General features: G+C 49.8%; 3 protein-coding genes across 8 annotated transcripts; 1 reads left to right on the top strand and 2 right to left on the bottom strand.

The window, feature by feature from the left end:
• Nucleotides 1-46: 46 nt before the first annotated feature.
• Nucleotides 47-12,163, bottom strand: ntn5 (netrin 5). 2 transcript variants are annotated; one of them, XM_029840827.1, is made up of 7 exons: nt 12,060-12,163; nt 5,296-6,743; nt 4,992-5,180; nt 3,331-3,480; nt 1,747-1,797; nt 1,275-1,355; nt 47-1,189 (listed from the first exon to the last, which is right to left on the bottom strand). In XM_029840827.1, exons 2-7 carry the CDS (start codon nt 6,731-6,733, stop codon nt 702-704), a joined length of 2,397 nt encoding a protein of 798 aa, XP_029696687.1. In that variant the 5' UTR covers nt 6,734-6,743; nt 12,060-12,163; the 3' UTR covers nt 47-701. The 2 variants fall into 2 exon arrangements, with proteins under 2 accessions (XP_029696687.1, XP_029696688.1); XM_029840828.1 differs by lacking the exon at nt 12,060-12,163 and adding an exon at nt 6,873-7,299.
• Nucleotides 12,164-15,191: 3,028 nt separating this feature from the next.
• cnpy4 (canopy FGF signaling regulator 4) lies at nt 15,192-16,850 on the bottom strand. The gene is made up of 6 exons (XM_003966928.3): nt 16,655-16,850; nt 16,445-16,571; nt 15,962-16,058; nt 15,774-15,896; nt 15,584-15,701; nt 15,192-15,507 (listed from the first exon to the last, which is right to left on the bottom strand). Exons 1-6 carry the CDS (start codon nt 16,746-16,748, stop codon nt 15,401-15,403), a joined length of 666 nt encoding a protein of 221 aa, XP_003966977.2. The 5' UTR covers nt 16,749-16,850; the 3' UTR covers nt 15,192-15,400.
• Nucleotides 16,746-22,039, top strand: LOC101070975 (calpain-5). 5 transcript variants are annotated; one of them, XM_029840832.1, is made up of 15 exons: nt 16,746-16,876; nt 17,489-17,618; nt 17,740-17,827; nt 17,942-18,111; nt 19,166-19,297; nt 19,363-19,574; nt 19,659-19,851; nt 19,920-20,113; nt 20,189-20,266; nt 20,334-20,589; nt 20,663-20,785; nt 20,850-21,046; nt 21,120-21,238; nt 21,450-21,586; nt 21,650-22,039. In XM_029840832.1, exons 4-15 carry the CDS (start codon nt 17,947-17,949, stop codon nt 21,824-21,826), a joined length of 1,983 nt encoding a protein of 660 aa, XP_029696692.1. In that variant the 5' UTR covers nt 16,746-16,876; nt 17,489-17,618; nt 17,740-17,827; nt 17,942-17,946; the 3' UTR covers nt 21,827-22,039. The 5 variants fall into 5 exon arrangements, with proteins under 5 accessions (XP_029696692.1, XP_029696691.1, XP_029696693.1 ...); XM_029840831.1 differs by having other exon boundaries at nt 17,489-17,675; XM_029840833.1 differs by having other exon boundaries at nt 17,489-17,827; nt 20,663-20,776.
• The last annotated feature ends 25 nt before the right edge of the window (nt 22,040-22,064 follow it).

The raw sequence follows: 22,064 nt of genomic DNA, 5'->3' as shown, positions 1-22,064 counted from the left end.
AGGGGGGCAAAAGGGGAAAATGACAGAAATCACCCTGAAAAGCATAAAAATTGCAGGTATGTAGCTTTATTGGCTCAAATGGTAAAATGTCATTCGTAAATAGGCTTTTGTGACGTAACAAATTTTGAGGTAGAATATTTACCCTCTTTCTTATGTTGCTTATATTTCCAGGAAGGGATCCAACAAAATAAATATCGTCCAAACGTGCACGCAGGATCGTCTTTAAGATAAAAATACTTCATGGCAGAGTTTAGGTCAAATTTCCAGAAACTTCAAACGGTATTTTTGTAGCTTCTTTTGTTAGCACGTTTGGAGTGAGGCTCCGTCATAGCATGAAGCTCTGTCATAGCATCTCTACTGCCCCCTCGTGATAGGTTGCGGTTTTAAAACAAGCCCCGCCTCCCAATTATTATTTTTGCTACGATGATTTATCGTGTTTATTTTTGTTTGTTTAAACTAGTAATAAAAAGGGACGTGAGCGTCATGATTGACAGCTGAGCTCTGCCTTTGATTGGGTGACCGTGCAGCAGTTAGCTCCGCCCACCCGACGCTACTGCACTTCCTTAATCCTGAATATTTTCGCTGGTTTTGCAGTGAGAGGAGCTAGCGTCAGCGTTTAGGATTTGTGTCCTCTCAAGGATTCCAGGAACGTCTGTAAAGCAGACATTTGTACGTCCTGAATGAACGTCACGTGTGGGTTTTCATCCAGGACCCCGAGTGGAGTCGATGCCTTCAGGTGTGGTGGGCGAGGGTGGTTCTGTAGACCCGACGTCGGCATTTGTCTTTGCCAGTAAGTGAGGGGGGATGTACCCAGGTTCTGGCCTTGTTTGCTGGAGTCCATGCTGGGATTTTGGTGGGCATCGACCCCTTTTGTCCTGCCCCCTGAAGCCCCTCAATTTGTGGCCCCAGTGTTCCCGCCACTGGAGGGCCAGAGTGGAGCGGTCCGCCACCAGGCGACTCTCCTCAGGACCCCAGTCCCGCTCCCCTTCCTCTGTCCCGATCAAGAGGAAGGTGCGGCCCACGTGCAGGGCAGGGCAGCCACAGCGAAGGTCGCGATCGGGCACCCAGAGCGAGTGCGAGCCCCTGCGGACACGGGAGGTGGACCCTGCGCGGAAGACGGTTTGGACCGCGATGGTGAACTGCCACCAGGGTCCGGATCGCTCCATCCCTCTGACCTGCACCTTCAAGACTGACGGAACAACACTGTTTACACTTCAATTCCTACTGGCAACTCTTTCTAAGTGAACTGATTACATTTCAAGCTGGACACCCACCGTAGTCTTTGAGACAGTACGTCTCCAGGTTCATCCTGACTTTAAGCTGTGAGGGCTGACAGTACGACACACACTCCTCCGCTGAAGCAGAAACAGGGGGGGGGGGGCATCAAACAGGGTATCACTTCACAGCAGGCATATCAGCACATGTCTTTTCCCCTAATTACAATATGGCTGCTTATATTTGTCATCACAGTATCCTGTAACTAACAGATGAGCTCTGCTGCAGCAGCTGGGAGGTTCCTCCCGCCACCACTAGGTGGGAGTGTTCAGCTTTTCCCCGAGCGGAACGCTTTTTTTTTTTTTGGCTCGGGACAATTTTGTTTTCCTGCTTCCGATTTATCTTTAAATTCGCAGTCGCTGGTGATGTTCTGGGGTCATTTTAGCATAGCGTAACATTTCAGTAGTATCACAGGTGAGCAGGTCGGAGGTGAAGTGCGACTCAAATGCAAACACTTTTAAATCCACTGACCGATGCTGTACTGAGGTTGGAAGATGGGGGTCGGCGCCACCTCTTGAATTCCTGCGAACACAAACAGACCTTCAGACAGGTGACGGCAACAGATGCACCCCAGCTTGTACCTACACGAGCTGCTAGCTTGTTTCACAGTGTGTGTGTGTTATGTTTGCTATGCCTGAAGGCCTCCTGGTGCGTGGGGCATGTCTGCACGGAAGATAAGCAAGTGTCAAAAATGTGTGTGTGGTCCCGGTTTTACGGGTGGGGAACACGCCTGCTTGGACACAAGCTTTACGTTTGGTAATTTAATAAGGTCAAACCATCATGGTTTGTATAGTTTTGTCTCAAACTTTGAGTCTTCGCAGTTGACCTGCGCGTACATTAGACAGGCTTCTTGTAAAAGCGTGCATGTGTGACAGCGTTACCATATATTTCCAAGTTCAACGCTCCCGTCCTCCCTTCTATGTCCAATCTTTCCTGACACAACTGGGGCAGTGACACCCTACACCTCCACCCAGCTGGGCGACCCCACTCTTAAAACTCAGGTTGTATTATTATAATCCTGACACCTTTTAAACACTGCCCCAGAGTACTGTTTTTATCCTTTCAAAGCTAAAGCCTCAGCTAGCCTTCCCTTCTTTTACCTCTCTAAATCTAGCTTTAGCTGACATTACATTAACTTACCGGAAAATTAGATATCATCGGAGGATTTGGCAAAGGGTAACATGCTGATATGTTGATAAATGGGCTATAAATTGCTTTTTCCTTTTACTTAGCTGGCTAAGGCTACATTTCCTGTTAACTTCCCTCAAGAACTGTTGCTTTAGGCTACCGTGTGCTGCCAATCAAATGCATGCTGGCTGTCTGGTTGCTACATTTATTTTGTAGCGACACGCTGAAGCCACCGTTGGTAAACTGAACACTTGAGGTGTGAATAAAAAAAGGTAATTGGAAGCTAGTTCTAAATTTAGCCTCACTGCTGCGGGTCTATCTAATAAGAGGAGGTGTTGGGGCTGGTGGATGCTATGCTAAACATAGCCCGAGATGGTCTGGCAGTAAAAACAAACAAGGTTTTCTTTCACTCACTCCTTTCACTGTGAGAGTTATGAGTCTGGGCCCTGTGGGGGGTGGGCATTTTGGGCTGCACAACAGGTGTGAGGCTCTCCGCTGCAGGCTCCCGATGTCACCTGATTGGGACTTAAACTTGGGTGCCTGGGCAGTTGTCGGCACTTGTGTGATTAGCTCGGGCAGCACACGTGGATTAGCACTCACGGCTGGGGTTCGGCGTGGGCCGCGTGCATCATTTCATCTGATCAAACAGGAGGGGGTAGCTGAGGTTTCCCTGCAGCGGTCAGCTAATGTTAGTGCTGCCATGGACACCGTCTCTAGGGATGATTAAACGGGACATTCTAATCTTAATCTGAACAGCCGCGGCACCTTTGATATTGAAATATGACTTGATAAAAGGCGTAGAGCATTTAAGAGGGGGGGTTTAATCAATTTAGGCAAATAAAATTGAAGGAGAAATGTAAGAGGTGACTTTGAATGGCAAACCATTTGGATCCCCCCCTCCAACAGCTGAGACACTGGCTGACTCACGTATGCAGGGACGGAGGGGCGACTTTCCCTGCTTGTATCCTGGGGCGCAGCGGTTGCACCTGAGGCCCGTCACACCTTCTCGACACAGACACTGACCCGAGGTTTGGTTGCACCAGCGACCCACCGCTCCCAAAGGATGACACTGGCACGCTGGAAAGGACAAGTACAGAGTCAGACGGAGCAAGACCGAGCGTGTTAGCAAGCACACGAAAATCTCTCTTCATCTGACACATGCCTGTATATGGCGCACGTATGTAATAGGCACCCTGTTTTGGTTTCCTCCAACTCTTAAGGGAAATATCTGGATCTTTAGCCGCTAAGTACTTCCATGTGTTTAATAGCTAACCTCTCCATCTGCCTGTCTGCGGTTTGGTGCTGGGCAGGTAGCGTGGAGCGTTTCATCAGTTGCTAAATAGCGAAAACAGCTGCGACGAGAACGGCGGGTATGAAGGAAAACAGTCAAGGTAGAGCCTGAAAAACCCAAATAATGAGCTGAAAATGCCGAAACGCTCCATAGAGGTGCGTGGAGCGACAGACTCGGGTGATTCTGACATAAGTGGTATTTCAACAGCTATTAAAAGACGGATTGGAGGGCGATTTCATTTTTTCCAGCTGCGAGAATATAAAAGAAGGGAAAGCAGAAGAATTGTTCGAGTTCCCTGCGTTTGTAAGGAAGATTCGTCAAAGTTAAGGACGTATCAGGAGAGCGTGCTAGCGAAAGGACAGATGGGAGAAAAAGTTTTTAAAAAAAGACCATCCATCAGTAATGGGACCCTGGAGTAATCCAGCATGACGGCATCCATTCTGAGAGTGTCCTTGAGCAAAGACACATGACTGCCACCGTAAAAAAAAAGCTATTTTCTATCTGTCTTGTTAGTTAAAAGAAGACAAATTCATCCAGAAAACTACCATGTGAGTCAGGGACGGTCGGGTTTGCTAACCACATCATGAATATAAAAGTGCTGCGGGGGCAGAGTTGTGACCCTAAAGAGTTGGAAAAGCTGTGTAGATATTGCTCTGAGCGTACCTGTTGTCTCTGACATCAAACTGTCCCCAGGAGTCCCTCTTTCCCTTATCGGTGTCCCAAATGTAAATTTGTTATGCTAGCAACAATCCAACAGACAGAGCGATGGAGCTGACTTGAGTCACTTTATTTAAAAAGTAGAGCTTAGTCTGGAATAAATATAGCGAAACCCAAAGACTTTCTGTTGTTAATCATTTTGGTTGTGAATCATTGCGACAATTATTCCCTTCATTCGCCACGATTTACATTAGAGAGAGGAAGTCACACATCAGCGGCTCAGTCCATGCTCTCGTAGTTTAGACTAATCCTTACAAAGAGTCCAAACATCCTGACAGCAGAGAGTGAGGGATTGCCCCCCGAAGGGTAGCTTGGTGAAAAACTGCTCGAATAAATTGATCTGGGGGGTATTCTGTCATATTTTTCATCCCCTAGTTGCGCTTGAGGACAGACCGCTAGCTTTGAATCTGTCAGGCAGGTGGTCCGCATTCCCGAGTGACTAACGTGACCGGCCAAAGGTCAGGGTTCCGGGCAGATGCCAGTCAGTGGTAACGACGGGGACGCGGGTGGGGTTTGTGGTTCTAACCACACCGTAAACTCTGCACCACTCGGTAAGACACACAGACGGTCAGTGACTGACGTTGGCAGGCTTTGCGGTGCTCGAGCGGCTTGCTGTGGTCGCGGGTGTATCCGTTCTGGCAGTACTGGCAGTGACGTCCGGCCGTGTTGTGGCGGCACTTCAGACAAACGCCCCCGCTGTGGCGGCCCGACTGCTGAAACACCTCCATGCTGAATCGGCACTTGTTTGAGTGGTCGTTGCACTCGCAAGCTGAGCGTAGAGACAAAAAAAAAGGAATGTTTGTGCGAGGACTAAAGTATCACGAGGACTAAAAGATCTCACCGCGAGTTTTAAAAGAGTTCATTCGTGAAACGGGGAGACTCACCGACGCAGGGGTTCGGCTGCGTGGGTGTGGCTCGGTGCCACGGCCTGTCAAAGTAAAAATCCTCGCACACGTCGCAGTCGGAGCCGGCCGTGTGATGCTCACACACGCACACTGCCCGGCCGTTGTCGTCGCGCCGACACTTGGAGGCGTGTCCGTTACATTTACACCTGCCTCCGACCTGCAGGTCGGAGAGGGCCAGGGGAGCCTGGAGAGTGGGGGTAAAGGGTGCAGGAGCTGTCATCTGCAGAGTCCTGGAGCTTTGCTTGGCGATGAGGTTGTTCCTCCGTTTCCTAAGTTCTCGGCCCCCGTTGTTCCTCCTCCTCCCCTCGACCGTCCAGTTACAGCCACCACTGGGACAAGACAGCCGCTGATTACTTTCCTTTTTCCGGTTGCGTCCTCTACCTTTCCCACCTTTCTTTGAGTGGGCATGTACGTCTGTGTTGAAGCCATCTCCCCCTTCTTTGCTGGTCACATTGTGTCCATCATCTTGACCTGAACCTTTGTAATGTCCCTTTTTTCCATGCTTCTCTGAGTTTTTTGTGTCCCTTTCAAAATAGGCTAATGTGTTATCCGTGTTTGACTTGCTGGCCTGATCCCTCACGCGCCCCTTGTCACCCAGCCTCCGCTGAAGAAGCTCAGTTCCTTTGTCAGCTTCCGTGCCGTCCTGCCATTGTGCTTCTTGGTCCTGGTTCCTGAAAGTCACCGCTTTGGTGTCTTTAGATAACCGGTGAAAAACCACACGAATATCTGTGGCTGTGACCCAGTCCTGAAGGGTGTGACTATTGTCAAAATCAGGGGATGACGGCCTTCCATCCAGGGTGGAGAAGGCCAAGACCATGCCACCCCTCTGCTTTTGCAAGGGTCGAGGGTCCGAGCACAGCGGCTCCGTCTCCTGGTGCCTCGACTTGGCCACCGTCTGAGAGGGCAGCCCAAAGTTCCTGAGGCAATCGCTCGAGTAGTGTTGCATTGGTCTCCAGCTGCGCCCATAGTCCATCGACTTGAGGATGGAGATGGAGATGGGGTCCGAGGGTTCTCGGTGCTGGCAGAACTGCATGCTTATATAAGTGATCTCAAAGCGTCGGCCCAGAGGTATCGTCAGCGTCCATTCTCCCGTGTCCGAACCTTTCCGAGCCATCCAACAAGTGAGGTTATGGGGGTTGTGCTGGTCCGTCAAGGTGGTGACATTGGCATCATAATCAGACCCGTGGAGGGAGTGGCTGATATTGACGGGCACCCCGTAGGCGGCATTGATGAACTCTGACAGGCAGTGACGCGGGCGGCCATCGAGGTGGTAGCAGGGGTCGTGAGGTGAAGTCCAGCTCAGCGGGGTGTGGGAAAGAGAGGAGGAGACGGGGGAGGGAGGAAGGAAAATGAGGAGTAGAAGGAAAATGGGGAAGAGAGAGATGGAGGGGGGAGGGGAGAAGGGCAGGAACATCATGTCATCCAGCCTGTGGAAGGAAAAGATGAGGTTTAAAAGAAAACCTTGGAGCCGGACCATAAAACAAAAAAACACAACCAGCTGATTGATTTATAAGACCTGCGTTTTAAGGCAACGTCAGAAATCTAAGATAGACCACCTGTGCCTTTATTGGAAACACACAACGCCAGATCGCCACATCGCTGAAACCTCTCCTGTTGGTTCTCAAACGCCGCCAGCGAAGATCTCATCCCGTAAAAATGCCTTCTCCCATCTTCACAGCGGCCTCGGGCCACCGCTTTGACCCCTCGACGGTCCTCCGGATCATTTGTCTCTGAGCTCCCGTCGACCCGGAGAGGAGCGGATGGTCGTGGGGGTGAGGAAGGGCGCGCGCCCGGTGGGTCTATGACAGAAAACATGCCCGACAGCTGGGGCTAAACCCCGAGCTGGACCGCATCCATCACGTTTATGGCTCTCGCTTTCAAATCACTTTTCTGCCGCCCGACGTGCCTGAGGGTGAGCGGTGTGAAACATTATTGAGCGGGAAAGAGGGGAGGAGGAAAGAAGAACTTAATAAGAGAAGCGGAGATTAGAGTTGCAGATGGGGGGCTGATTTATGGGTGGAAATGCGTGGCTTAACCATCGTACGCATACTTCCTATTTAGAGACAAACCCACTCCTGTGCGGACAAATCCTCCCCATATATTAAACCGGGACGAGCGCCTGACAAGACCTGCGTTAATTTTGGCGAATGGACAAAAAGACCCTCTGCTGGAGGCCTTTTCTCCAACTGGGTCTTGGTTTTTACGTCTTTGAAGATTTCAGCTACCTTCTTTTTGTCTGAAACTCAGATCAAAGCCGAGGCTGAAGGTGATTCGGTTTTATTTTGCATTTTTATTCCATATTATGGCTTTCTTTTTTTGGGGAAATCAACGGTTGCCTGTTCTTTTGATGTCCAGTGCTTTTGGGGCGCATCGACCGTCCCGCTGTCTCGGAATGTGTGAGGTCTGCGGTTGATTTTCGGTCTTTTTGAGGGCCGCGTTTTGTTGATGCTGGAAGATCTCCGTGTTTCTCATTCCTAATTTTCTCCTCGCAGGTTCTCCCACCAGATCAGACGGAGCGCCGCTCCTCACAGTTCAAAGCATCAAAGCCATGAGAAGGTACATTTTTATGATCTCGCACCTTTGCAAGGAACAGATTTGTCCGACCGATCGGACGCCGAGTCCCCTCCCAGCGGCGCCGTCTCAAACGTTTCGCTCCTCCTTTTCCATCCTCTCATGAAAAATGTCACTTGTCAACTTTAAAATGCTTTCCACATTTTCAGCCCCCCCCCCCCCTCCAAAACTCCTGACTTCAATATCCACAGCTCACCTGCCCCGTTTGTTCTGTTCTGGGAATATTCTTAACTGCTGTGAGATTGATGATGCCCCGACACTGACAGCAAAGTCAGCAGGGCTGCATAAACCGAAGCCGTAGGAAGAGTCGGGCCCGAGCGCCTCAGCAGAGTCGTCATCCTGCTCAGTTAGCCAGCGACGGAAATATGAGGCTTCCCTCCGGGACCACACAGCTTTGAGGAGGCCTTGACCACCTCGGACAAACTGTTCCAACCTCAGAAGCGTGCCAGGAAGGGGGACAAAATTAATTTTGGCGTGGGCGGGTCCGCTGGCCCCGTTTTGCGGCGTTGCTACAAGAAATGCTACGAGGTGTTTCCAGGGTGACCCCCGTGCTACCGAGCCACATTCCTGGGGTCCACGCGGCCGCGGTCGGGCATTCCTGGCGCGTTGAGACATGCCCCCCGGGAACGTAATCACGCCGATAAAAAATCAGAGTTAGAGTTGATCGGGCGGTTAATTAGATCTCTCGTTTCACGCGGTGTCGGTATCGCGCCAGGATGAGACGGAGGGACAGCGCTGGAGGGATTAGGTTAAAGGTCACTGGAGGATTCAGGGAAGTGGTGGAGGAATTCACTCCGGATGAGTAATGGAGCGCAGACACGGGCAGGCGGCGTTTCGCGCTGGTTCTTGTCTTTGTCGCATTAGTACGACTAATTGAACATCGGCTCCTTGCGACCGCTTTGATAAATGGGGGCTCATCTGAGAGGCCTAATGTTTCCCCGGAGGCCAAATCCAGATTCTATGTTTCCAAAACGCAGAGCTGGAATACAACGCAAAAGTACTTGGGAAAAATGTTATAGTACAATTTTCAATGATTTTTCTTTTTTTTTTTAACCTTTATTTTGCAGAGACGCTAACAGCAAACAAAAAACATTTAAATCTATCACATTAAAGTGCATTTTATGTGATTTTTACCGTTTAACTGCATTTAATTATATTATTTTTTTCTTTTATGTTTAAATTTTACATTATATATTCTCTCCCTCAGAATTTAAGGGGAAAAAATCTCAAACTGACTTAGCCAAGATAATAAATGTAAAATCTACAGAATATTTAATACATTCAGATGTACTTTTAACAGTCAGGTCCATTTAATTCCTGTTGGTATCTGATATATGAGTCATATTTATAGTGTGTATTTAAAGTATGTTTGTAGCTACAGATTCAATTTAAAAACCTGGACTGGAGTCGGCAACGACCGTCAGGCTCATCGGGAGCCGTAAACGTACAAATAGATCAACCATGTGTTGAGAAAATTACGCCGCGGCAACAACAGACGGCAACGCCGTCACACCACCAAACCAGAACCATCAGCCGTGGCCTAATTTCAAAAACCTACGCTGACTTTAGCTGAAAAAAAAAACAACCCTCCAGCACCCTTAAATCTAAATAACACCTCTGACAAGAAACAAAGAAAAAAAAAATACCCCTCCGAAAATCAAACGCGCCGTAAATTCGGAGTCGCTTTAAGAGAAAATGTTTTGAAATATCTTGGCAGCGGCCTCCGACTTCCAAAAAAAAAGAAAGAAAAAAAAGAGCTTATACAGCCAAATAGTGGTAAGATGAGATCAACATCTCTGGCGGGTGATCTTTAGAAACAGCTATGCTTGGCTGGCAGGGGGCTGGAAAAATACTTGCTGACAACCTGGGGGCATGTTTACAGCATAGCCGAGGCCCAGCAGAGCGCCGGGAAGCGACGGCCGCCTTCGCGCTCGGCCGTCCCGATTTATTTTCCTGATGTGTTTCACCTTCGCTGTGTTGAAATCTGACATTTTTACAGTCGGGAAGAGGAAGAAATACTGTTTATCTTTTGGAAGGGGCTAAAATCAATCAAACAATCACGTTGCACCTTTGAGTCATGAGTGCGGCGGCGCAGCGGTTGTAAATATCCGACGCTTCTGTTGTCAAGTGTTTTCAAGTTTTCGGACTTTAGATTTGCTGTCGGCCGCTAGTTTTCGTTCCTTTTTGGGTTTGATTTTGTCCTCCGTTGCGAGTTTTCTTGTTGCCTGACAGGGTAGAACGGGGAACTTTTGTTCCGTGACCTCATTTGTCGTGACTTTTCGGTCCTGAAAAAAAAAAGCGACTCCTTGGCCGAGCCTTTCGAATCTCTCGCTACCTGTTAGCGTTCCCTGGCCTGTTCGCACTTAAGAGCCGGTCGCAGTCGCGGTCTGGGACCAGTTCTGGTGAGCAGATGAGCTGGCTTCGGCCCCCGTCTGACACGTTTTAACATTCCTCGTCATGGGCCGCGGCGCCGGCCATCGCAGACGCGGGCTCGGCTCCTCGCCGACCTCTCAGAATGCTACAGAACGCTAACCTGCGGGAAGGTTTAGGGGGTCGGCGAGTCTTCGGATTATTGTGATCAATGATACGATCAACTCCTGGAACCAGCAGCACCTGTTGGCAAACATTCCCTGACTGACACCTTTGTCGATTTGCGATTGTCCACGGACGGTCAGAAATACTCCGCCGGGCTTCTGAGGGGCTCCACTTGTGGCCCTGTATTCTTAACCCACATTCCTGCCCGTGCGTGTGCGTTATTCCTCCCAGAGCAGATTCCAAGGGTTCTGTTTTAGGCATAATAGTCTAATTTTAGTGGAGGCGGTACCGACAAACGGATTATCGCCTCCTGTGTCCGGATTCAGGCCCTTGTCCTTCAGGTTTACACCTACGACAAACAACGGGGACTGTTGGCGGCCCCCGGGGGCCACCTGCGCCTCCGCGCCGAGGTCTTCCTCGCCTCTGCGCTGACTTCATTGTTGGAATTAAAAAAACACATGTTAGCCACTTTTTTCTTCGACCCCCTTTTACAGCCCCACACAAGCTGGCGAGCAGCTTCGCCGTTTTAAATAAAATAATAATAAAATAAAGCAGATGGAAATGAAATCACGGTGATTTCATGTTGCGGCCACGCCAAAGACAACCGAGGTCTTGATGAAATTAAGAATAACCCCTCCGCTTGTAGCCGCGCGTCAGTTATATCCACAAAAAATGTCACCCGGAGGTTAATCAAGAGCAGCAGGTGCTCAAACAAAAGCACAAAAACAGGGAAAAAGCCCAAGAACTGTGGTCACCCCTTTAAAAATATCTGATAATAAAACTTAATTAACATCTTGCTTTAATCAGGCCATGGCTCCGCGAGTCACGCGCAAGAAAATGGCTAATTTTTAAAAGAAAAATGCGCTTGGTTTTCTCACGACGCGGAGGGATTTTCAAGGACCTAATTAACAACAACAGGCCAAAATTAAACGGCGCAATAGCCCGCAATCAACCGTGTTGTGACAGAATGGGCCCTGAGAACAGTGACCCAAACCTCTGGGTTCATTAAACACAAATATTTGTCATATTTAGTCTGATTATTCTGTCTGAAGAGAACAGCGGAGCCTAATTACACCCACATTAAATTACTCTTGCACGAACCGCAGTCAAGCTGCTTTAATCTCCAGGAGAGGAACAATAATATTTATTCTGTTGGGTTATCAGGCTTTGATCAAACTTGATTTAGATCAAAGAAAAACTTGTTTTAAAGTCCTGCAGTTTCAATGAGAAAACACACGCCTGATATAACTTAATAATGACAAATAAGGCGGAACTGGCCTCAAGAAGAAGGAAGAAATATTTTTAAAATCTGGGTAATAATGAGTTTTTATAAATCAGTCCAATTTATTTAACGTTTCAAGGTCAGATTTGTTTTATTTCTTTTTACACAATAAAACTATCAACCTTTACGCGCAGTCGTATATTTTGTAAATATAAGCTGTTAATACCGTCGGAACCGCAGTGAATAAAGTGTATATTTAAAGATGAGCAGCAGGACAGTAAAACCATCCGAACAGAAAATGATCCATCCGCACTTTGTTTGCTCTCTCCTTTACGCGCGACTCTAAAACGGGGGAAAGCTGCAGGAATCCCCGGAACATCCCGACGGGATGATGGGATGAGTCCGGTTCTCTCACCATGTGCGTCTCGGTGACTCCTCGGCTCCCGCGCTGCCTCCCGATCAGCCAGGAAAGTGTCCGCACATCCAGAACCGCAGCGCGTCTGCGGGGGAGAAAAGCGCGCCGCGGACGGGGCTGACGGGAGGAGGGCGTGAGGGGGGGGGGGCAGAGCCGTCGGGAGCCGGAGGGGAGGGAGGGGGTAAATTAACGGGATCAGCTCGCAGGAGGGTCGGAGCTTCAGGCACCGAGTCAGGAAACTGGATTAAAGACGCGCCTGATGGATCGATACTATATCGATATCAGACACGGAATCATCAATCAACGCTGCGCAGGATAAACTCCCACAGTTTCGGGTTTTAGAAAGACGTTTGTTACCGGAAACATGTTATTCTGAAACGCTAAACTTTTATCTAATCGATGCTAAATGACGTAAACAGGAGGCGGCTTTCCCTAATAAATGGGTCGTATTTAACGTATTAATTAGCTGAGTGATTTTGCACGAAAACTGTAGGAATAAATTAAACTTTCTGAACATTTCGCGCATTTCTATTTTACAATTAGCCTAAATTAGTATAATTGGGCAAATGTAGCCTTGCGTGATGCTACACAGGAACAACAACCACGCAAATGTTTATGAGCTGCAAATAAATGGTTTCTTTTTGTATTTAGGCCAGAGCACGTGAACGCATCATCGTCGCGTTATTTACCAATGACACAATTTATTGCGCGTGTAGCTGCGGAATTATGGGGGGGGAAAAGTGGAAAGCTGCGGATCTGCTTCACAGGCTTGTCCCATTTTTCATTTTTCTCCCGTCACGTTGGTTTTTTCCGACTCAATTTCGCGGGGACATTTTCTGTCCGCGCGTCCAGGTTTATTGTAACTGACGGACAAATTGAGGACACGTCGGAAGTCCAGTTGCAGAAGTCTTATCTGGTATCGTCGGGGCAGAGATCCCGCTCCCCAGTTTGCTCCAATTATCCCTCGGTGGGATGCAATTGGGGGGGAATGGACGCAGTTAATTGGCTGGAGTGGATCGTTCTCAGATGTGAACCAAAAACTGATACAGATGGAAATATGGTGGAAGTGGTGGTGGTGGTGGGGGGCGGCTGATTGGAGAGGAGGAAACTTTCCCAGAGAAAGCCATAAAACTGATTGATGACTTCCCTGGAGGAATGTTTCCCCAGGTGTGCGCTGTGCGAACGTGTGTGCGCACAAGAAATGCTATCCTTGGACGCGGGACAAGCACAATAAGGAAAAATTGAGGGCCCGAAAAGCACGTTTACGTGTCGATATCGCGTTTTGGCAGCTTCCACTGGGAGACACCAGAGGATTGAGGGAGCCGCGATGGAGGCGGAACTAATTTGGTCCCATTTATTGAATGATGTCAATAAGGAAGGGGGGGGAAAAAAAACAAAACAGAATCTAAGCGATAACAGAAAGCCTTTTTCGTGATGATGGGAGAAAATGTTTAACTGATTAGCGGAACAGCTCAGGTGTCTTTTCCTGCCAAAGTTTGCACCCTGAAGCGACGAAAGCGCTGAGAGACTCACGTCAAAATAAGGCTGACTGTGTTTGGAAAAACAACACCGGCGTCCCTGTCTGCTGGATGGATCAGCCCCGCTAGCATTTTGAGAGGCTACGATAGCGTTAGCATCCGCGCATGACGATTATCTCCGCAGCTACCTGGAACCTGGGGGGGGGGGGGGCTGTGGTGCAGTTCACATCTGCAGGAAATGTTTATAAAGCTGAGCTAAAATCCAGAGAGGACGGGTGTTCCTCAGGGTTCAGGGTGAGGCCCGCTGCAGTTTGACCAGGGAGCCAGTGATACCGCAGCCCACCATCGGGGGGTGGGGGGGGACTTAACCCTTGACCTTTTGAGGTTGAGCATACGAGCCGATCCAGAGGTTTCAGGTGGATTCTTGATTTAAAGTCAAGATATTTCACATGTTACGCAAATTTTAGGGACCTCAGCCTCAAGCAGATGGTGCCCCCCCAACCACACACACACACATGCACAAACACACACACACACACGCGCACACACACACCATCCTTCTACAGTCAGAAAGGAAGGAGACGACAGACGTTGTTGTAACAGGTTTTTCTTATCGGCTTTGATCGCAAAATGTGATTAAAAAAATGTCATTTATTTGTTTTAATACAATCAATCAAGGTGACGACTGATGAGTTTTGGCGCCGAAACTCCCCTGGCAGCTCCAAGCTGCCACGGACGTCTTTATCACAATTTAATCGTCTTATCTGAGAGTGCTGACAGGTACTGGATGGAGAGAGGAACCGTGGAGGAGAAGCATTTAAACCAGCAACGCTCAGCGTAACCATGGCTGTTGTACCTTCTGCTTCTGATGGTGTAACAGCGTCCCAGAGGGACGATTAAAAAAAAAAAGCTAGCTGCACCGGAGAAACGCTGACATCTCGACAGGCGCTCGGCAACAACCGAAATCCGCCGCGTATGATGCAACTTTATAAATCAAGACGCGATAGTCTGGTTCCAACTTTAGTTTTTCACTTCGAGCCGTCTGTTGTTCTTTTAAAACCGTTCTCAATAAAAGGGTAATCTGCTTATAAATCAAGTGAATTTTTCGGTTAAATCCAATTTTTATTCAACACAGATACAGAAGGAACAATGCTGGGCGTGTTGCAAAAGATCTGCAGGGAAAATTGTTAAATTACCCAGTTAAACTTTTTTCCCCTCCTGTCTGTCCGCTGAGCTTCTCTTTACTGCCCTCCTGTGGCTGAATGTTTGTGCAACAAAAACAATAAAAGACAAGAAATAGGACCGCAAGAACAAAATTAGACATATCTAGACCTAATCTTTATTTTATAGCGACAGTAAATGGCTAAAGCAAGTCGTATTAGCAGGCTCAAGTAAAGGACATTAGGTGGCCCACGCTGGGGTATCTGAGGCTAAAGCAGCCTCGCATCCAAATTCTTGTAAATATTCTTTAGTGTTTAATGTTGATATATCAGGATGTTACCTTTGGGGAAGTAGCGACGCCTGGTGGCGACGCATGCGAACTGCACCTCTGTCTAACAGCAAATTGGTGTAATACTGCTAAGCACCGACAGGGGGCGCCAGATAACCACATTCAAATAGATCTCTTTTAATTATTAGACATGAGAATAGAGGAAAATGTTGAAGAATAGTATTTATTCATAAAAAATATCAACATAAAGACAGGTGTAACAGCAACTACATAAACATCACTGTCCAAACAACAGAACAGCAAATTCCGAGGAAAAATACCTGTAAAGCTCTTAAATCCGACATTTTAAACGACGACTTGAAAGCCTTCGTATAAACTGAGGTCATTTTATTGCATCCTTTGCTCCCGGCCCCTCACAGCTCCCCGCCATCATGAGCCTTCGCCGTCTCTCCCTCGGGGGCGCCACTCTCAGCCCCTCCGTCGCTCCCCACGTCTCCCTTCCACACCTCCTTCAGACACTCTGCGAGGGGAACAACAGACAAACGCGTCGGTAGTTTCTGCTGTTTGTGTGTAGCGTGCCGCCGCCTGTCCTCTACCTTGTTCCGAAGTCTCCAGGACGTGATTCTGGCACAGGAAGTTCTCCAACCGCTGGTCCTGATGGTGGAAGTACCAGTCCTCCACAACCTCCTCGAACTGCTCCAGCATCGTCTCGCACTGCCAACACACGCACGCCTTGAAGCCGAAGAAGTTCCGAATCCCCGCCCGACCCGTCTATTCGGACCGCACCTGCTTCTTCATGTGCGTCACCTCCAGGGACGGCTCGTCCCACAGCTCGTAGGGCAGACCCAGCTCCACCTTCACGCCTTTGTGCACCAGGTTCCTCAGGGTGGTCATGGTCTGACTGGCCCCCTGCGTGAGGAGCAAACGTTAACTCCGCTCTCGCCGTCTCCGGGCCGACGGAACGCGCGCTTCACCTTGGCGTAGCGGAGGCTGCCCGGCCGCTCGGCGTGCACGTTGTACTGCAGGACGCGCTGGCAGATGTCGTCCACGGCTTCGGTCAGTCGGGTTTCCCTGCAGTTTTACACGACATTAACGGCAGGAATGCGAATCAAGTTTGTCCTTTCAGGGCTTCTGTAGAAACATGGCAGCGCTGGCAGCCATGGAGGGGGACCCGTCAATATTTACACACATTTCTGACTTGGAAGTGAGCAAAACCACATCTGAGTGAGATGATGCACTGTAAAAGCGCGTTTAAACGAGTTCGGCTGCTAATAAGTGCGGATTAAACAGCTCTTACCGGACGTGACTGATGCAAGCTAAAACTTAGCTGATTGAATTAGCTTCTGTCTGTTCGGAAGGCTAATTTTAGCGCATGTATTGTTATTATACCGCAATAAACTGTCTTTACATTCTCTTTTATGGGTTATAAAGTTCTGCGCTTCTTTGGGCCCACTTACGACGTGTTGTATTTGATTTTCCTTCTTCTCTTGCCTGTATCCAGAACTTCTCCCACCTCCAGAACCTCTTTGGACCGACCCGTTTTTTCCAGGGCGTCCTGCAGCTCGACCGTCAGAAACTTACAGACTGACACAGGGAAACACAACAATGAGCCCACTTTAGAACTGCCCGGTTCCGTTCACGGCTCGGCTCGGCTCGCTTCGTCCCACCTTCGCATCGGTTCGGCAGCCGTTCGTCGTCTTTCGCTGCGGCACCAGCAAAGACCCAAAATAAAACCGCCATCGACAGTTGCGTGAGGTCCATTTGTCGCGAAGTTCCGATCAGCTGGACTCAGCTCACCGGCCACATCGGCACCTCCCAGACCAGAGCAGCCGATGACCGATGGAGGAGTCCGGCGAGTCGATGCAAGAAAAACCGAACTCTTCAGAAAAGTGAGCGATTCCGATGTTGTCCTAAAAAACTGGAAATTCCTAAATGATTCCAGTTCATGTCTATTAATAATTGTTCTAAATATGCTGTTTATGCCTGTTTAAACATTTATTTATATCAGGTTATTGGAATATAATCTTGCATTTATGGTCCTAATAGCGTGCATGATAAATATGTTACACATAATCGTAGTAAAATAAACAAGAAATAAATTCACACCACATAATTTTACAATACTATGTTGATATATTGAGTTAAAATCAGCTTATGAGGACGTGCGACAAACATTTTAAGGATTTCCAGCAAGCAGAAATGACTTTGAGGTAAAAACTCGTGTTTTCATGTGTCAACAGATAAAAGGTCCGTTTGAGTATTCTGGGATGTTTATTTTAAAAATAGAAATCCTAAATACCCCCCTTCCATTAATCAACCCCTTGAGGGTAAATTTAGCCTGGTTGGAGAAGATCCGAGTCAAATAAAACCAAAATGACGGATTTAATTGGGCTGAAAGACGGCAGCAGACACGAACTCTGTCGGAACGAGGCGATAATTAACGAGATATTTTGGCAGCGAGGTGGTTAAAATAGAACCCGCCCGCTACTTTGTGTTCTCAGGTGTCAGCGGATCCTGCAGGAGTCTGCAGAGGAGACCAGGAGGAGGAGACGGGACGCCAGGGGGGACGGGGACAGAGCAGCGGACAGTCTCACACCGGAGGACAACCCCCATCGGAGTGGTCCAGGGCAGGTCTGGGTCCCGTGTCTGATGGCCTGAGTCTCCCTCGCCTGTTCTGCCACCTGCCAGGTGAACCGTCTGCCGTCTGTGTGGAGGGAGATAAAGTTACACGTCGTTTCACACCTGCGTGCAGGCGGACCCCAGTCAAACCAGTCTCAGGTGATATGGACACAGTCCTCGATCTGTGGCCTCAACTCAAGGATTAGACCGTGGACCAAAAGGTAAGAGAACGTCTATCTTTGTGAGGACTTTATAGTCATTTCCATGCTGTAATTAAGTCAAATGTTCTTCATTTGTCCCATCGAACATTCTCTTTGTGTCTCTGTCCTCTCCAGCCAGGATGCCAGAACCCGTCCACAGTTTCCAGGGTCAAAAGTTCCACAAGCTGAGGCGGGCCTGCCTGCATCGAGGCGTTCTCTTCAAGGACCCCCTGTTCCCCCCGTCGGCCCAGTCGCTCTTCTATAAAAGGCAGCCGCCGCCGGGACTGACCTGGAAGAGGCCGAAGGTGAGGCAGAACCGGGTCGGACGTGTTCAGACAAGCAGGGGACGCGTCTAAATGCAGAGGGCGGACACGGCCGTGATGAAAGGCCTTTCTATTACCGGAGGGCGGCGACGGTTCGGGCTTCGCCTCTATTTGTGTTTAGAAAGCAGCAACAGGGTTTAAATAGTCTGCAGCTGTGAGCGTTAATAATGTAGTTTAGCTGGGTGTTCCGAATCGGGCTCAGCCTAAAGACGGATCGGGCCACTCGGGTTGACATTTAGCAACAACAAATCTCCCTGAACCACACGTGTGGAGGCCTGTTGCCATGGTAGCACAGTATCTGATATTCATTTCCTTTGAGCAGGATGGTTAAAAACAGTAAATATCTGATGAGCGCGTTGTGTTACAGGTGTGTAAAGCATCGTTTTTCTCTGTTAGAGACAGTGTAACGATAAGAGAAGTGTTTTTTTTTTTTTCGTTAAACTGTTTTTAGCTGTCGTTAGCTTGCTGTGGTAGAACTCTGGCACATGTTAGCTAGCGGTGTCAAATGTTCAACGAGCATCCTGAAATGCTCACAGGCAGAGTCAGATTTTAACAACCCACTTTATAAAATAGCAAACGTCAGTTTGAAGCTCGTTGCTATTGATGCTAGCAGATTTGGATTGTGGGACCACGCCGTGCTGGGCTCCAGAACCCTGGATGGACGGATGTGGACACTAAAAGGCACGTTCCTGACGCTCCACCGTGCTCGTATCACCGTGGCGGCGGGACATCTGTCGCCTCGCTCTGCTCGGACACTCGGAGCCTCCTGCTGGTTATTAACTTGATATGAACTCGTGCGCGCGCGGCGGCTCTCCTGCTGTCACCTGACCCTGGATAAACCGAGGTCGTCAGGTCGGATCTCCGCCGTCAGCAGTAAGATGAAACAGGTCGGGTCAAACGCTGCTGACGCTCATCTACAGTCAAAGTCTTTTTAAAGGGTCCATCCAAAGGTTGAATTGTCATGGCGACGGGGGGGCGAGCAGGACACCATGTGGTCGGAGCTGCGATGGCTGACATCGGCGTCTTTCTCCTCCAGGAGATATGTAAGGACCCCCGCTTGTTTGTGGACGGCATCAGCACTCGTGACCTGCACCAGGGCAGCCTGGGCAACTGCTGGATGGTCGCCGCCATCTCCTGCCTGGCGTCGGAGCCGTCGCTCTGGAAGAAGGTGCTAAGTCCTCTGCACTCTTACTTCCTTGATTCCTTCCTCTTCATCGTTGTCCTCTCCGCCAGGTTATCCCGGACCACGCGGAGCAAGAATGGAATCCGAAGCATCCAGACCTGTACGCGGGTATTTTTCATTTCCGGTTCTGGCGACTCGGCCGGTGGACGGACGTGGTTGTGGACGACCGTCTGCCGGTGAGCGGAGACGGGTTGCTGCTCTTCTGCCGCTCCGCTACGCCGCGGGAGTTTTGGAGCGCCCTTTTAGAGAAAGCCTACGCCAAGTAAGGGCTCTAGTCTATCACCTAAAGGTCACACGCTCTGTTCCTTATCGACCGGCTGACGTCATCATTCTGTTCCGTAACTAGGCTAAACGGTTGCTATGAGGCGTTGGAGGGCGGGAACACCACAGAGGCTCTGATTGACTTCACCGGTGGGGTTTCGGAGCCCCTCAGTCTGGACCGCGAGGCTCTCCGCCTGCGGAGCGACGAGAGGCGGACGCTCTTCCAGACGTTGGCTAAAGCGCACGAACGCAAAGCGCTCATCACCTGCTCCATTCGGGTACGATTCTTTTCACTCCCCGAGCCAAGCAGTGAAAGCCAAACTCTAAATATGTTCCCACCTCTCAGCCAGCAGAGGGCGAGACGGTGGAGTCGGTGCTGGACTGCGGTCTTGTGCGAGGACACGCCTACGGGATCACGGCGGTGAAGAAGGTGCGGCTGGGGGACCGGCTGGTGCAGAAGGAGGGGGTGGCACGGCTCTTTATGCTGCGCATGAGGAACCCGTGGGGGACGGCGGACTGGACCGGTGCCTGGAGTCAGGGGTTAGGCACGTTTGTCGGACTTGAGCGAAAACCTCGGTGTCAGATTGTAAATGTTTGCTTCACTGCCCCCCGCAGGTCACAGGAGTGGCAGCAGATGAGCCGTGCAGACAGAGAGAAGGCGGGCCTCGTTGTCCGCGATGTCGGGGAGTTCTGGTACGACTTTTCCTGCTGTTACAGGGTCTGTCTGGTTGCCGTTTTAATGGCTGTTCCTTTCCCTCAGGATGGACTTCCAGGATTTCTGTCACTATTTCACGGACGTGGTGGTGTGTCGCCTCGTGGAGAGGTTTCTCCTGTGGCCCAGCTCTCATTGGCGGGAGGAGCACCTCTATGGGGAGTGGGCCTCAGCTCCATCATTCCAAGGAGGAAGTCAGGATAGGACGACCAAGCAGGCGGGAGGATGTGAAGCAGAGGTGGACAAGAGGAGCAGATGTGGAGGATGCATCAACCACAGGGACACGTTTCTGCACAATCCCCAGGTGAAGCTACAGAAACCTCCTGTGTGACGTTGAAAGCTTCATCTTTGACTCCCTCCGTGTTTGTCTGCTCCAGTTCACGTTTGAGGTGGGAGGCAGAGAGGAGGAGGTGCTGATCTGCCTGCAGCAGGAGGACAGGAGGATACGCAGGAAACACGGAGGAGGAGAGAACCTCCCCATCGGCTTCGAGGTGCTCAAGGTGAGACTGTTGCTGCGGTAACACATAACTGACAGCATTCCGGTGAACCTGACCTCCTGCTCAGGTGGAGGTGAACCGGTCCAGCCGGGTGCAGCGTGTAGAGGAAAAGGCGGCCAGCTCAGTCTACATGGACTCCCGTACCGTGACTGTGAGGGCCACTCTGGCTCCCGGACGCTACGTGATCCTGCCCACCACCTTTCTGCCAGGGGTCGCTGGACGCTTTCTCTTGCGCGTCTTCTGCCACGCCCACGTCCGGCTAAGGTGAAGGCCGTTAGGGCTGCAGGGATCTGTGGAAGTTCTGTGGAACTTTCATGCTAATCTCTTATCTGTTCAGGGAACTGAGAGAGGAGCTGCCTCAGCCGCCATTGTTTCAGTGCCTTCTACCTCAACCCACTGTGGTGACCACGGTCCACCTGCTCCGGGCGTCGGGGCTCAACACTCCGAAACAAACAGGTGAGCCAAGCAGAACCAGGTAGAGGGTAGCACAGCATAGACAGATGACATGGCTGCTAGTCAAATTCTGAGCCTTGTTTGCATATACTCGCCCAATCTTATCTCGATGTTTCAGAAACTCCGTTTCCTGCGAAGTATCTTATTTCGGGCGTGCAATTTAAGAGCTAAAAGTCTGCAAAACTGTAATATTTTCCGTATTTTTGTTCCCCAGCTCCAGATCTTTATGCTGTGGTGCGCTGCGAGAACCAAGCTGTCCGATCACAGGTCCTCAGAGCTCAGGGAAACCCCGAATTCAACCTCAGAGCCATTTTTTACCGGAGATACCCGGACACCCACATCACCATCCAGGTATCCTGCCTTCTTACCCTAAAGGTTCCAGTGGCTTCTTGTGTAACCCCCTCTCCTCTCCAGGTGTGGGGCAGAGGCCTGTTCTGGGACTCGCTCCTCGGCAGGGCTCAGCTCCATACCGTGGAGCCGGAGACGGGCCGCGGCCGCGCGATCGACCTACGAGGTGGGCGCACCCGGACGGGTCACCGGGGGATTGTTTACGTGGAGACCTCGTCCAGCATCTGCCTCACGGACCTGTGATACGACCAAGGAACTGAGAAAAGGCGTTGAAGATCTTCCGTCCTGATCAAAGCCAAACTGCCAAAACGTTTGGAGTGACATCGTGTTTACTATTACAGCAGAACTGTTTTCTTTAATGTATCTCAATACTTGTGGGACTGTTTCTGTTTTTTTTTTTTCGTTTTTTTTTACTGTATTTCTGTAAGAAATGATTAAAACAAATGTCTGTTGTCAGTTTTGTTAACATTAGTGTAGATAA

This window comes from Takifugu rubripes, chromosome 8, assembly GCF_901000725.2.
Source record: "Takifugu rubripes chromosome 8, fTakRub1.2, whole genome shotgun sequence".
NCBI classification, from domain to species: domain Eukaryota; kingdom Metazoa; phylum Chordata; class Actinopteri; order Tetraodontiformes; family Tetraodontidae; genus Takifugu; species Takifugu rubripes.
The sequence above is the reverse complement of the archived record's forward strand: the minus strand, read 5'-3'. Positions and strand labels throughout refer to the sequence as shown.